Source organism: Heloderma suspectum, chromosome 2 (assembly GCF_057233095.1).
Source record: "Heloderma suspectum isolate Gila_16-S chromosome 2, 16-S_ref, whole genome shotgun sequence".
Lineage (NCBI taxonomy): Eukaryota > Metazoa > Chordata > Lepidosauria > Squamata > Helodermatidae > Heloderma > Heloderma suspectum.
The window spans coordinates 276,054,779-276,067,337 of NC_139459.1; the positions used below are offsets into that span (position 1 = coordinate 276,054,779).

Consider the following 12,559-nt stretch of genomic DNA (forward strand, 5'->3'; position numbering starts at 1 on the left):
AAGCGAAGAGGATCTAAAGAGCCTCTTGTTGAGGGTGAAAGAGGAGAGTGCAAAAGCTGGTTTGAAACTCAACATTAAAAAAACGAAGATCATGGCATCTGGCCCCATCACTTCCTGGCATATAGAAGGGGAAGAAATGGAAGCAGTGACAGATTTTACTTTCTTGGGCTCCAAGATCACCGCAGACGGTGACTGTAGCCATGAAATTAAAAGACGCTTGCTCCTTGGGAGGAAAGCTATGGCCAACCTAGACAGCATAGTCAGAAGCAGAGACATCACCTTGCCGACAAAGGTCCGTCTAATCAAAGCTATGGTTTTCCCAGTAGTAATGTATGGCTGTGAGAGCTGGACTATGAGGAAGGCTGAGCGCCGAAGAATCGATGCTTTCGAACTGTGGTGCTGGAGAAGACTCTTACGAGTCCCCTGGACTGCAAGGAGGTCAAATCAGTCCATCCTAAAGGAAATCAACCCTGAGTGCTCATTGGAAGGACAGATACTGAAGCTGAAGCTCCAATATTTTGGCCACCTAATGCGAAGAGAAAACTCCCTGGAAAAGACCCTGATGCTGGGAAAGACTGAAGGCAAAAGGAGAAGGGGACGGCAGAGGATGAGATGGCTAGATAGCATCACTGATGCAATGAATATGAACTTGAGCACGCTCCGGGAGAGAGCGCAGGACAGGAAGGCCTGGCGTGCTATGGTCCATGGGGTCACGAAGAGTCGGACACGACTGAACGACTGAACAACAACAAGCCTCTTTACAAATGCAGATTCCAGGAAGTTCTCAGACTGCCTCAGGCCCCTAAACAACTAATCTGCAATCTCTAATTAGAGGAGGGTAGTGAAACCAGAGGGTAGTGAAGTTGCCAACAGTTTGGGTGTGAACCTCATGGCCAGACTTGCTTCACAGTGATGCCCCTCTCTTAGGGTGGCTCCCTCCTACACTGGCTTCCAAGAGTGGCTATCCTGGAGGAGAATCTGAGCCATGCCCCTAACTTTTCCCAGTTTGCTTTGTGACACGGCCTAGCATCTCTCAAGCCGCGCCCCTCCTCCTCCTCCTCCAAAACTTGAGTTCTCATGGTAGAGGGAGGGGGTAGGGACTCAGCCTGGGTTATCTGTTTGTCAAGGTCTTCAGAAAACTCTCTCCCAGTGTCTTGGCTCACTAAGGAGGGTCCCTCCCCTGGGCTCTGATGTAGCTATTCCAACTCTGATTCAGAATCGGAGCTATCAGAAATCTCAAGGCGCTTGGACTCATCCCTGACATACTCTCACCTTTCCGTGGGGTCAAGATACTGCTTGTGTGGCCCTGTATTCCAGCTTGCACCGTTTTACAGCAGTACAAGCTAGCCAAGGAAAAAATCTTAGATTCTCCCATCATCTAAGGAGGCCTTCAATCTAGGCTAGTTATATCTGAGCTCCCTCTAGAGATCTGCCAGGGAAATGTGTGAATAGCTGTTCAATTAGCCAACATGTAAGTCTCAGACAGAGAGTGAATGGGCTGCTCCCGGCATTGCCTTTTTCAAGCCCACCTTTGCAGATATATATAACCATCAGGGGTGGGCAAAGGTTGATCTGGATCAACTTGCAGATCTCTGGGTGATTTGTGGTAGATCACCAAGGACTTCCAATTCCCGTGTGTTCAGCAATAGCAACAGTGATCAAAAATATACTTTACAAAAAAATAGCAACAGTAAGATTATTTACCCCACCCCACAAATTATTGGGTGGAAAGGAAGAAGGCTTGGGGGAAGATGTAATCAGGACCAGATTTTTCTTTTGAAGGACTATGAGCTCAGTTCAGTTCTAGTCCTCAAAACAAATCCCTGGGCTCAGAATTCTGTAATTCATGGTGTATGTCCTTTGCAACAGACTCTGGTTGGTTGATCTTAGGGTTCTAGTGAAAAGCAAAGTAGATCTCACAAGGCTGACATCTGCCCTCCTCTGCCTTATATCCATGTCTTACTGCACCCTTGAAAATACATTCATATCACGAGTGGGCAACTTGTGGCCCTCAGATGTTTTGGCCTACAACTTCTGTAACCCCACACCATTGGCTATGCTGGCTAGAGCTAATGGGAGTTGTAGACTAAACATCGGGGTGGGACGAGTTGCCCACCCCTGCTTTATATACTGTTCTGCCCAGCTTTTTTCAGCTCCCGCACCAGTATCAGACCTGACACTGTTCACAGGCAATGCAGGCAGAAGCAGAAGAGCCAAGCAGATTCTCTAGTGGAGGCAATTTCCACTAGAACTGTATACCCCACTAGAACTGTAATACTCCAATTACTCTGGAGAGGAATTCCAGAGTGCTGTGCCAAAACAATGGGGGACTTCAATTTCCCCGATATTTGTTGGGAGACAAATTCTGCAAAACATGGCCCCTCCAAGAAATTCCTGACTTGTGTTGCGGATAACTTCCTCCTACAGAAAGTAGAGGAAGGAACTAGAGGATTGGCTATCCTTGACTTGATTCGAACCAACAGAGATGACTTAGTGGATAAAGTAGCAGTTACAGGAACTCTGGGGGAAAGCGGCCATGTTATACTTGAGTTCTTGGTTCTAACGGAAACAAAAGCCAAATGTAGCCAAACACATACCCTGGATTTTAGGAAAGCCGATTTTAATAAACACAGAACAATGATCACTAAGGTCCCATGGCAAGCGACACTAACGAGAAAAGGAGTCCAAGATGGGTGGGAGCTTTTAAAAAAGGAAATTCTCAAGGCACAATTACAAACAATTCCAACAAGAAGAAAAGGTGGAAGACAACAGAAGAAGCCAATGTGGCTTCACAAAAAGCTTAGAGATGACCTGAAAACAAAAAAGTACACATATAGGAAGTGGAAAGAAGGCCAAGCAACAAAGGAAGAGTACAGGCAGGTAGCACAGAATTGCAGGATGGCATTAGGAAGGCTAAAGCTGAGAACGAGCTGAGGTTAGCGAGGGATGCTAAAAGCAACAAAAAGGCTTTCTTCAGCTACATGCATAGTAAAAGGCAGAGGAAAGAAATGGTGGTTCAACTATTAAATAAGAATGGCAAAATGACAACAGATGGCAAAGAAAAGGCAGAGAAGTTCAATTCCTACTTCGGCTCAGTCTTCTCCCAAAGAGGGTCCATGACCCCCCTGGCAAAGGCGAAGTGCAGGCTGAAGGGGCAGGATTGCAGCTTGAGATCAATAGGCATATGGTCAAGGAACACCTAATTACTTTGAATGAGTTCAAATCTCCAGGGCCAGATGAACTGCATCCTAGACTAATAAAGGAACTGGCAGAAGAACTCTCAGAACCGCTGTCTATTCTCTTTGAGCAATCATGGAGGACGGGGGAAGTGCCAGATGACTGGAGGAGGGCTAATGTTGTCCCTATCTTCAAAAAGGGTAAGAAGGAGGAACCTGGGAACTACAGACCAGTCAGTCTGACATCAATCCCTGGGAAAATTCTGGAGCAGATGATAAAGCAATCCATCAGGAAGCACCTTGAAAACAATGCAGTGATTACTCGAAGCCAACATGGATTTGTCAAGAACAAATCCTGCTGGATGAATCTGATCTCATTTTTTGATCAGGTAACCTCCCTTGTGGACTGTGGGAATGCTGTGGACATAATATACCTCGACTTCAGCAAAGCTTTCAACAAAGTACCCCGTGATCTCCTGATGAGCAAACTAGCTCAAAGTGGGCTAGATGAAAAAACTATCACGTGGATCCACAGTTGGCTACAAAATCGGACTCAAAGAGTGCTTATGAAGGGGATCTTCTCAAACGGGGAAGAGGTAACGAGCGGGGTACTGCAGAGTTCAGTCGTGGGCCCAGTGCTCTTCATTTTTATTAATGACTTGGAGGAGGAGGTGCCCGGAATGCTGATCAAATTTGCAGATGACACAAAATTGGGCGGGATAGCTAATACTTTGGAAGACAGAAAGAAAATTCAAAGTGATCTGGATAGAGTGGAGCGCTGGGCAGAAAACAACAGAATGACATTTCATAGGGATAAATGCCAAGTTCTGCACCTAGGAAAAAGACACCAAATGCACAGTTACAAGATGGGGGATACGTGGCTCAACAACACCACAAGCGAGAAGGATCTTGGAATTGTTGTCGATCACAAGCTGAATATGAGCCAGCAATGTGATGTGGCTGCAAAAAAGGCAAATGCTCTTTTGGGCTGCATTAATAGAAGCATAGCTTCCAAATCCCGGGAAGTACTAGTTCCCCTCTACTCAGCACTGGTTAGGCCTCATCTGGAGTATTGCATCCAGTTCTGGGCACCGCACTTTAAGAAGGATACAGACATCAGGGGACTGGAAACAAAGCCCTATGAAGAGAGACTGAAAGAACTGGGCATGTTTAGCCTTGAGAAGGGAAGACTGGGGGGAGATATGATAGCGCTCTTCAAGGACTTGAACGGTTGTCACAGAGAGGAAGGCCAGCATCTCTTCTCGATCATCCCATGCAGGACACGGAATAATGGGCTCAGGTTACAGGAAGCCAGATTCCAGCTGAACATCAGGAAACACTTCCTGACTGTTAGAGCAATACGACAATGGAACCAATGACCTAGGGAGGTGGTGGGCTCTCCCACACTGGAGGCATTCAAGACAAGGCTGGACAGCCATCCGTCGGGGATGCTCTGACTTCCTGCACTGAGCAGGGCGTTGGACTCGACGGTCTTGTAGGCCCCTACTATTCTGTGATTCTGATTCTATGAAACCCTGCCTGCCCTTTCACAGCCTCATCGTTTCCCTGAAAGAGAGCCAGTCGTTTCTGTGCCTCTTTCACTGGGTTGTTGAGAATTTTGGAGAAATATCTCAGCGTGCAGGGCTTCAGTGCTTACCTTACTGTAAGGAGGTGGCCAAAGGGGGCGTGCATGTGCTTTTTCTTTTACCCCCCCCCCCCCGTTCTGTCCTTTCAGCATCTCCAGCTGCTTGAGCTTCTTAGAAAGCCCCCCAGAGGACTTCGGCAGGACTTCCTCCCTTGGGACTTTCGGGTGCAGCTGCCTGCTGAGTGCCTGAAAGCTGAGTCAGGCATTTGGGGTTTCGTTTTGTTATTATTAAAAACCAGAAGAAGGCGACGACGAAGAAGACAAAGATAAACAACCACCATGACCACCACCTCCTCCTCCTCCTCCCCCCTCAGCATTTAGGCACTCACCCCTTCCCACAATTTTCAGGCGCAGTTTTTTTCACCCCTGTCCCCCCACCCCAAAAAATGAATGGTCGAAAATAAATAGATTGAAAAATTCAGCACAGTGCTAGTATTCCATCTTCCCAGTCACTTTCAGACATCAGCAAACGTCTTGCCTGAGGGCTGACAAGTGCTGTGGAGAGTGGGTTGGAACTTGGTCACTGCCAGTTTACCACCCGCTTCACCACCTGATGCAAACTGAATTTTGCTGGGACCCATTTGCCCTGTGGGTCATCATCCACAAACCGCTGGCCTTTCTGTCTTCCCCTGACAAAGAGAGTGCTGTGGCCTGGGGCTCTCGCTATGCAGAGACACTTTATCTAGGAAGGGGAGTGGTCCGATCTCTGACCCTGAACTTATCCAAAGCACTGCCTGCAGGCCAGGGCAGTTTTTGTAGTGGGGCCCTGCCAAAGCTGAATTTGCCACTACAGCATATTGATTATGGAAGCAGCATTGCACTCCCAGAAGCATCTTGGGAGCACACTTCTGCTTGCAAGCAAGGCGCACGCTCTCTGTGCAACTTGTTCGCTTCCCTATTCACTAGGGGGAGGGGGTGTTGCCACAGAAGCAAATTTGCCAGCAGCAATTTCAGCATGGGGAATTTTGATTGGGGAAGGGTGCAATCCCTGGGGAGGGGGGCAATGTGGACCCCCAGAATGTGTTGCACACTCCTGATCTACTAGATTTCAGCTGTCTTAGATGGCAGATTGAGGGGCTGATGGCTGCTTTGCCTGGCCCAAGGAACTACATCCACCCACCCACCCATCATCTCCTCCCTTTCCCTCAATAAGCACAATCAGAACTCCCAGACAGAGACGAATTGCCTTTCCTTAACCCTTTGTCGCCTCCCCATCTTCTGCTGCACTGAACTTGCTGGTCTTTAAACAGAGGGATGGCAGACAAGAAAGACTGTAAGATGCCTGGCTGAACTTGAACACAGGGTCATAGTGACAACTGAGCTAGCATGTTACATGTGGCTGCAACCAACAGGCTGAGAGAAATGGGGCAACCCTCAGTCATGGCAGTCGGGTGCTCAAAGGGACACATGAAAAGTTGTGGCACATCATGCCTTCTTCCAAGCTGAAGCCCACTGGAAGGTCTTGGCCAAGCGCACAGCACGAATCCAGGAGAGACTGCAGTCGATCAGGACCATGGATCGCTCACTTTGGCAGCAGGTGGCACTGCAAGGCAAAGTGCAGTGTGCTTGGAGTATTCTAGCAATAGACTGAAGCCGATGGTAACCTTAAGAGCAAAATGATATGTGATGTTAAAGGCATCACTTGAAGGCACATCGGGGGGTTTCCCATTTCATAGTAAGCGGGGGGGGGGCAATTTTTATTGGGACTGCAGAGCACAGGGAGGGGAGGTTTAACCCTTCCTTCTCCAGCTGCAATCCTGATAAAAATTGCCCCAGCACCACTGGGATTCCCCCCCCCCCCAAGGTGAATAGCAGGGAGAATAATTTTCATCAGGACTGCAGCTGGGGAGGGAAGAGTTAAACCTCTCCTCCCCACTTGCTGCAGTCCTGATGGAATAAACACCTCCTGTGCACCTACTATTAAATGTGATACAAAGGTGGCCTGTGCTTGTGATACTCTCCCTACCCCTCCTTAATGTCATTTGTCATTCTGGATTGTGCGTTGGAGAGGCAGCTCCATTTAAATTCTCCTGACTACCTTTGACCACGCTGTTCTAACACCTCCGAGACATGTGGGACTATTATTATCATCATCACCATCATCACCATCATCATTATTATTGGCTGCTTGACTAAATCTAAAAAAAAATTCTCATTGTTTTCCCCCTAGAGCCCCCCCCCCACACACACACACACACCCCTTCACATTGTGAGGTTCAGGTGAGTGGGGAGGTGCAGGTGCAGTGTGGGGCGTGGCTGCAGGGGAAGTCACTGAGAAGCTTCCAGTTGTGCCAAGGAGCCAGATTCTCACAGTGGCTTCTAAAATGTCACATGCAGGGGCCACCAAGGACATGGGTAAAATGCTGGGAGGCGAAGAGGAGAAGGACCCTGACGCCCAGAAGAAGGAAGAAGAGCGACAAGAAGCCCTGCGGCAGCAGGAGGAGGAGCGCAAGGCCAAGCATGCCCGCTTGGAGGCTGAGCGGGAAAAGGTCCGGCAGCAAATCCGTGACAAGGTAACTTCTGTGCTGGATTCCAGTGAAAGGCCATATAGCAAAGACCTTGAGGGGAGCGGTTTGGGAGAAATGACAAATATAGGATAGGGCAGCGGGGAGACGTAACCTATAGGGGACCTAAGGAGACATGATTGCCAGGGCCAAGCCAAGATATTTGCAGATACGATGAACCTGGCCATTATTATTATTATTATTATTATTATTATTATTATTATTTAATCTTGCTATTGCCAGATTGCTATTACTGCCTTCCATTTCCAATGGGCAAAACTCCATTTTGGAGAGCAACCCAAATGAGACTGCCTTATTTGGGATGTGTATTGGTTGCTCATCACCTACACAACAAACTCTAGCTCTCATGCTCCATCCTGGTCTTAAGTATCCATTAATATTAAGGGAACTCTGAGAGGCAAAAGAGAGAGAGAGAGAGAGAGAGACTTGCCACAAAAATTGTTTGGAATGAGCATGGGCAACGGGAAAGGTTTCCTGTGCTGTGCTTCCCTATTTGGCTGTAGACAAGCCCAATTTCTTTTCGTCACAAGGCAATGATCTGTCCACCACACAAGAGATGGCTAATCTTCCTTTCCCCAGTTCTGAAGGCTTTCCCTATTATTGAAATTTGCTGAGAGCTTATTTTGCTGATCTCTTTGGGAATTCAGCAGGACTTCTTTTGCAGCGGGAGAGATTCCTGTGTTCCTCTTCTGCCCTGACACTGAGACTGCATGCCTGCCTCCCAGGCCCCTGGAAATGAAGGTCTGTGGAGATGACCTTGGACCCTTAAAACCTTGTAGGTTTTAAGGCTGTAGCTCTCAGTCCTGCTGGTGGGCCTCCCATTGGGGCTTATGTGGGGAAAGAGGACACTGGGCTAGATAGGCCTTTGGTCTGATCCAGCAGAGCTCTTCTTATGTACCCATGGATAGATATATTTTTTTAAGAATCCCTTGCTTTTATGTTTTGCATTATGAGAAACCTGATTTCCTAGGAGCAGACCTCTTTTCTTGACCATACTCTAAACTGCCTCTGGATTTGAACTGTCTGTACTTACCCCAGCGCTTAAATGTTTTGCTAAGCTATTCTCTGCTGCAGCTTTTCTCCAGCCCTCACACTGGAACAGCCCAACCCTGACAACTCCTCAGTGCTGGCGAAAGACAGACAGAGAGGCAGTGTTATAGCGGAGCCAAGGCTCAGAGGGTCAAAGCAGCCAGACCTTTTGATTAGCAGGGACGATGATGTCATCTGCCACCCCGCTCAGACTTCCCTGTTCTCTCTGAGCTTACCTGCAATCCCCACAGTAGCTGAGGGTAGGGAAAATGTTGTCAATCCTAGAAACTATTGTTGTCAGCTGTCCCCTGCCCATGTTACAAATGTGTATATACAGATATGGATCCCTGTAGCTACCTCCCTTTTTCACTCTTGGGGGGTGGAGGTGGCTATGGGGACCATGTTTGTCCTGCAGTGAAATGAATAGCCTCCTTTCACTGATCATCTCCACGTCTGTAAGAGCCAGCCATGAGGGGAAAGGGACTCCCTGTTACTGACAGCAGCTCTTCCTCCCTCTGGCTGCAGCACAGCCTCACGCCCACGCTCACTAGTTCAGGACCCATCCATTGTCATTTTTACAGCGTGGTAGGTGGGTTTTTTAATTTCGTTTTATTGTCTAGGAAGGCTTTGAATTTCTCCCTCCCAGTCCCAACAGTGATCCCGAGAGGCTGCGCTTGCAGAAGCAACAGGCTGTTCCGCTAAGACAGCACAGGCCTCCAAGCTTGCTGTGCCCCCAGGGACCTCTCGCATGCGCTCATGAATGATTCTCCTCTCATCTGCTATCTCCATTTGTGCCGCAGATGAGAGGAGAACCGTTCATGAGTTTGTGGCGTGAGGCCCCGAGGGCTAGAGCAGCCTTTGAAGTCAGCAAACAGCTGCTGCCACCTGCCCTGGACTCTGTAGACCTGTTTTGCCTCTTGTCGAGCTCCTTTCCTCCCCCCCCCTCTTTTTTTGTCCTAGCTGTCACTCTGATCCTGATGTATTTGTCTTGTGGGAGGGGAGGGACTGGGTGGATGATTGGAAATGAATGGAAGGCCAGCATCTTTCCTCTGATTTGGGAACCAGTGACCAAAATGTGTGTATATTTCTGTGAGGGCTGAAATGGCCAGGACGAAAAAACTAATTATCAACCATATGTCAGTGGACTGTCTTGGATTAGCAAAGGAGGGGCTGATTATTAGCATGTTAGCATATTACTCCTCATTTCATGGTGGACCCAGACCCAAAGCCAGGGGGATGGGCAGGAAGACCCAGGACTTCCTATCCAACCTTGGCCCTGTCTTCCAAGGACTAGCTCACACAGCACTTGATGACTATCCACTGAATGAGCAACCATGGAATATGTAAGCAGACTGCATTGAAAAGCATCAGTGCGTGAGGTGATAGGAAGTTCTGTCTGTGGGCCATGTCCCGTGGTAGGCCATTCTGACGTGCAAGACATTACTGAGTGGAGCCACTGCACGATGGGACATGCATGTGTAAACCAGACCTTAGAAGCAGATCTGTATATCCACACCAGTCTGCCTGTATGTCCACCTTCTCCTGAGCTGCTCTGTCAGCGCAGGCAGGGGGTAGCAGTATTGTCGGAAAGCTACAATGAAGCTCGTCATCTGCATTTGCAGCATATGCAACCTTTCACTTGAGAAAAAGGCACCCAGTTGCTCTTCCACTTTGGAAACTGCAGTAGAGGGAAACGTAGCAAGGTTGGCGGAGTACGCAGTGTGAGACTGGAGGAAAAAAAGGCACGCTCTCAAGAGTTTAGCAATAAATCAGAGAGGGGGGGGTGAAAATCTTGACTGTCATTTTTAAAATAAGAGAATTAGGGCAGATTGGAATTGTGTTCCAGCACATCTGGAGGGCACCAGGTTGAGGAAGGCTGAATTAGGGTGACCAGATGCAAAGGAAAAGAGAGTTCCTGCCCCTTGAAACAGGAGGGGATTTTAGCCGGTGCTGCACCTGCCCCACTAACTAAAGGCATTAGACCGCCGTCCTCCTTTGCAGGTGGTGTCCCCATAAAGGACATGCTTGCAACGGCCATATGGGGGCTAATCACAGATATTGTTCCACCTGTGTCCTGACCCTAATATAGCTTTGGGCAAATCTCCTCAGCCCATTTCTCACTCTATGCTCCCAGGAGAGCCCCAGTGCTCTGCGGACTAATCAGTCAGGGCATTGCTGGAGTAGTGCAGTCCTGCCTTTCTGTGTTTACAGCGGGCTTTCAGACAGTGACCACGTGATTGCTGAGAGGGGAAGCTTTTAATTTTCAAGGTTCCATAGATCTCAATGAGACACCGCCATCTAGTGGCTGTTTTAATGGCGTAGCAATCCGACTTAAATAGTTCATTATTTCCAGATTTTTCTGAGAGGGAATAACCAGGAAATACCTCTGGATGTGCCCTGGCGGTTGACGACGTCATGAAAGGGACCTGCAAACTTCCATGAGTGAGCAATCTCAATAGCAGGATAAAAGCTCCCTGTGGGAAGAAGCCCTCAGAAGCAGCGGGATCATCTTGAGGCCTGAGGCTGGGCGGGGGCAGAACCTGCATGCACCTTTGCCCCTCCCAAATAACCCTTGCCAATTTTGTATTGTATAAGTTGCCTCAAGAACGTCTGGGAGTGGACTGGGTATAAATACTCCAAACAAGCAGACATGCAGAGGATTGCACTGCAAACCTCCCCTTCAAGAGAGAGACAAGGCAGCCATTTTTCATTCCATTCACCTTTCCCCCTGCCCCCCTCAACTGCTAGGTGGTCCAACTGGACTCCTGCTCAGATCAGAAGGCAAGGGAGGGGGTTGGACAAAGAGACTGCTATGGGTTGAGAAAAGCAGTGGCTTCCTTATCTCCCACATCTATGGGAGAGTAGTCGCTCAAGAACTACAACTGCACCGCATCTCCTGGCTTTTAGGAAGGGTGTGAAGATGCATCGTTTTAATTTAGCCTTTTAAATTACGTAGCTGATTGAATGTTTTACTGTTTTTAATGTTCTTGGGTTTGCTTGTTTTTTATTGTGCTAAGGTTTTATTGTTTTAAATGGCTGTACACTGCCTTGATGGCTTTTAGGTTTATTATTACAACAACTACTACAATAATTAAATTTAGTATTAACAATTTAACAATAAATAAATATTCAGGTTGCAGGGTGGCACCCCTAAAAAATAAACAGTATACAGTAGCAGTAGAAATCTGGGTCCTCTACAGGAGGAGCCTGTGTCCTAGAAGGTGCTCCTCGATGTGCCGCTGATATGTTATTAAGTTGGGGTGCTGATGGCAGAACCACTGTAGCAGTGTTGTTGCCAAGGCCCAGCCTGTTGCTCCTTTGCCTGTCTCTGACCCCCTCCTGTGTCTCTTCCATCAGTATGGCCTGAAGAAGAAAGAGGAGAAAGAGGCCGAGGAGAAGGCCGCCCTGGAGCAGCCCTGCGAGGGGAGTCTGACGCGCCCCAAGAAAGCCATCCCGGCAGGCTGCGGGGATGACGAAGATGAGGACGAGGAGAGCATCCTCGACACGGTGCTGAAGTACCTGCCCGGGCCACTGCAGGACATGTTCAAGAAGTAATCGCCATGCCAGCACCCCCCCCCCCCAGCTCTGCCCACTGTTCCCGGGCGCTGCCTCTTGGCGCTTGGATCGGGGCTTTGGGCGGGGAGAGGATTTCTCATGTCTTTTTGACCTCATTTGATCTTCTTTGTTTTCCTTTGGGTTTCATTCCAAGGGGAGGCCCCACACGTGTCCTTGTGCCACGGGGCCCCTGCCAAGCCACCCCCTCCCTTTTGGCCCCAGGAGGAGAAGCACATCAGGCCCAGGACCTGCTCCCCCGTCCCTGCACCCCAGCAGACCAAAAACCATTCTCACCTGCTGTGCTCCCTGGAGCCGCAGGCTGGGCACTGCCGGGAGCCTGGCTCCCCCACTCCCCACCCCCCAGCCTTCCCTTAGGCAGAGCTGGGATTCTGTGGTGCCAACGTGCTGGCTGGCAGCACAGTGAAAACAGGGGTGGGGAACTGGACCAAACCCACTGATGCAACCTCATGGGGGACCTGGAGAAGGGGGCGATGGAGGGGATCCAGGCCCCTGCACAAGACCAAACCCCCGCCGCCACCGCCACGCACATTCCTCGGCCTCATGCTGACTGCCAGGGAGGGACCATGTGCAGCCATTTTCCTCCACACCACTGTTCCTGCCTAACTCCT

At 49.1% G+C, this 12,559-nt stretch overlaps 2 protein-coding genes across 2 annotated transcripts in view; one reads left to right on the forward strand and one right to left on the reverse strand.

Annotated features, from left to right (window-relative positions):
- The window catches only part of CPLX2 (complexin 2), a 172,927-nt gene extending 160,997 nt beyond the window's left edge, over nt 1-11,930 (forward strand). Inside the window, exons 4-5 of the mRNA XM_084839307.1 lie at nt 7,159-7,334; nt 11,733-11,930. Coding sequence (XP_084695433.1) covers nt 7,159-7,334; nt 11,733-11,930 — 374 coding nt within the window. The remainder of the gene's footprint in view (nt 1-7,158; nt 7,335-11,732) is intronic.
- THOC3 (THO complex subunit 3) overlaps nt 5,221-12,559 on the reverse strand; it is a 40,841-nt gene continuing 33,502 nt past the window's right edge. Inside the window, exon 6 of the mRNA XM_084839304.1 lies at nt 5,221-6,364. Within this exon, the coding sequence (XP_084695430.1) occupies nt 6,327-6,364 (38 nt within the window). The 3' untranslated portion in view covers nt 5,221-6,326. The remainder of the gene's footprint in view (nt 6,365-12,559) is intronic.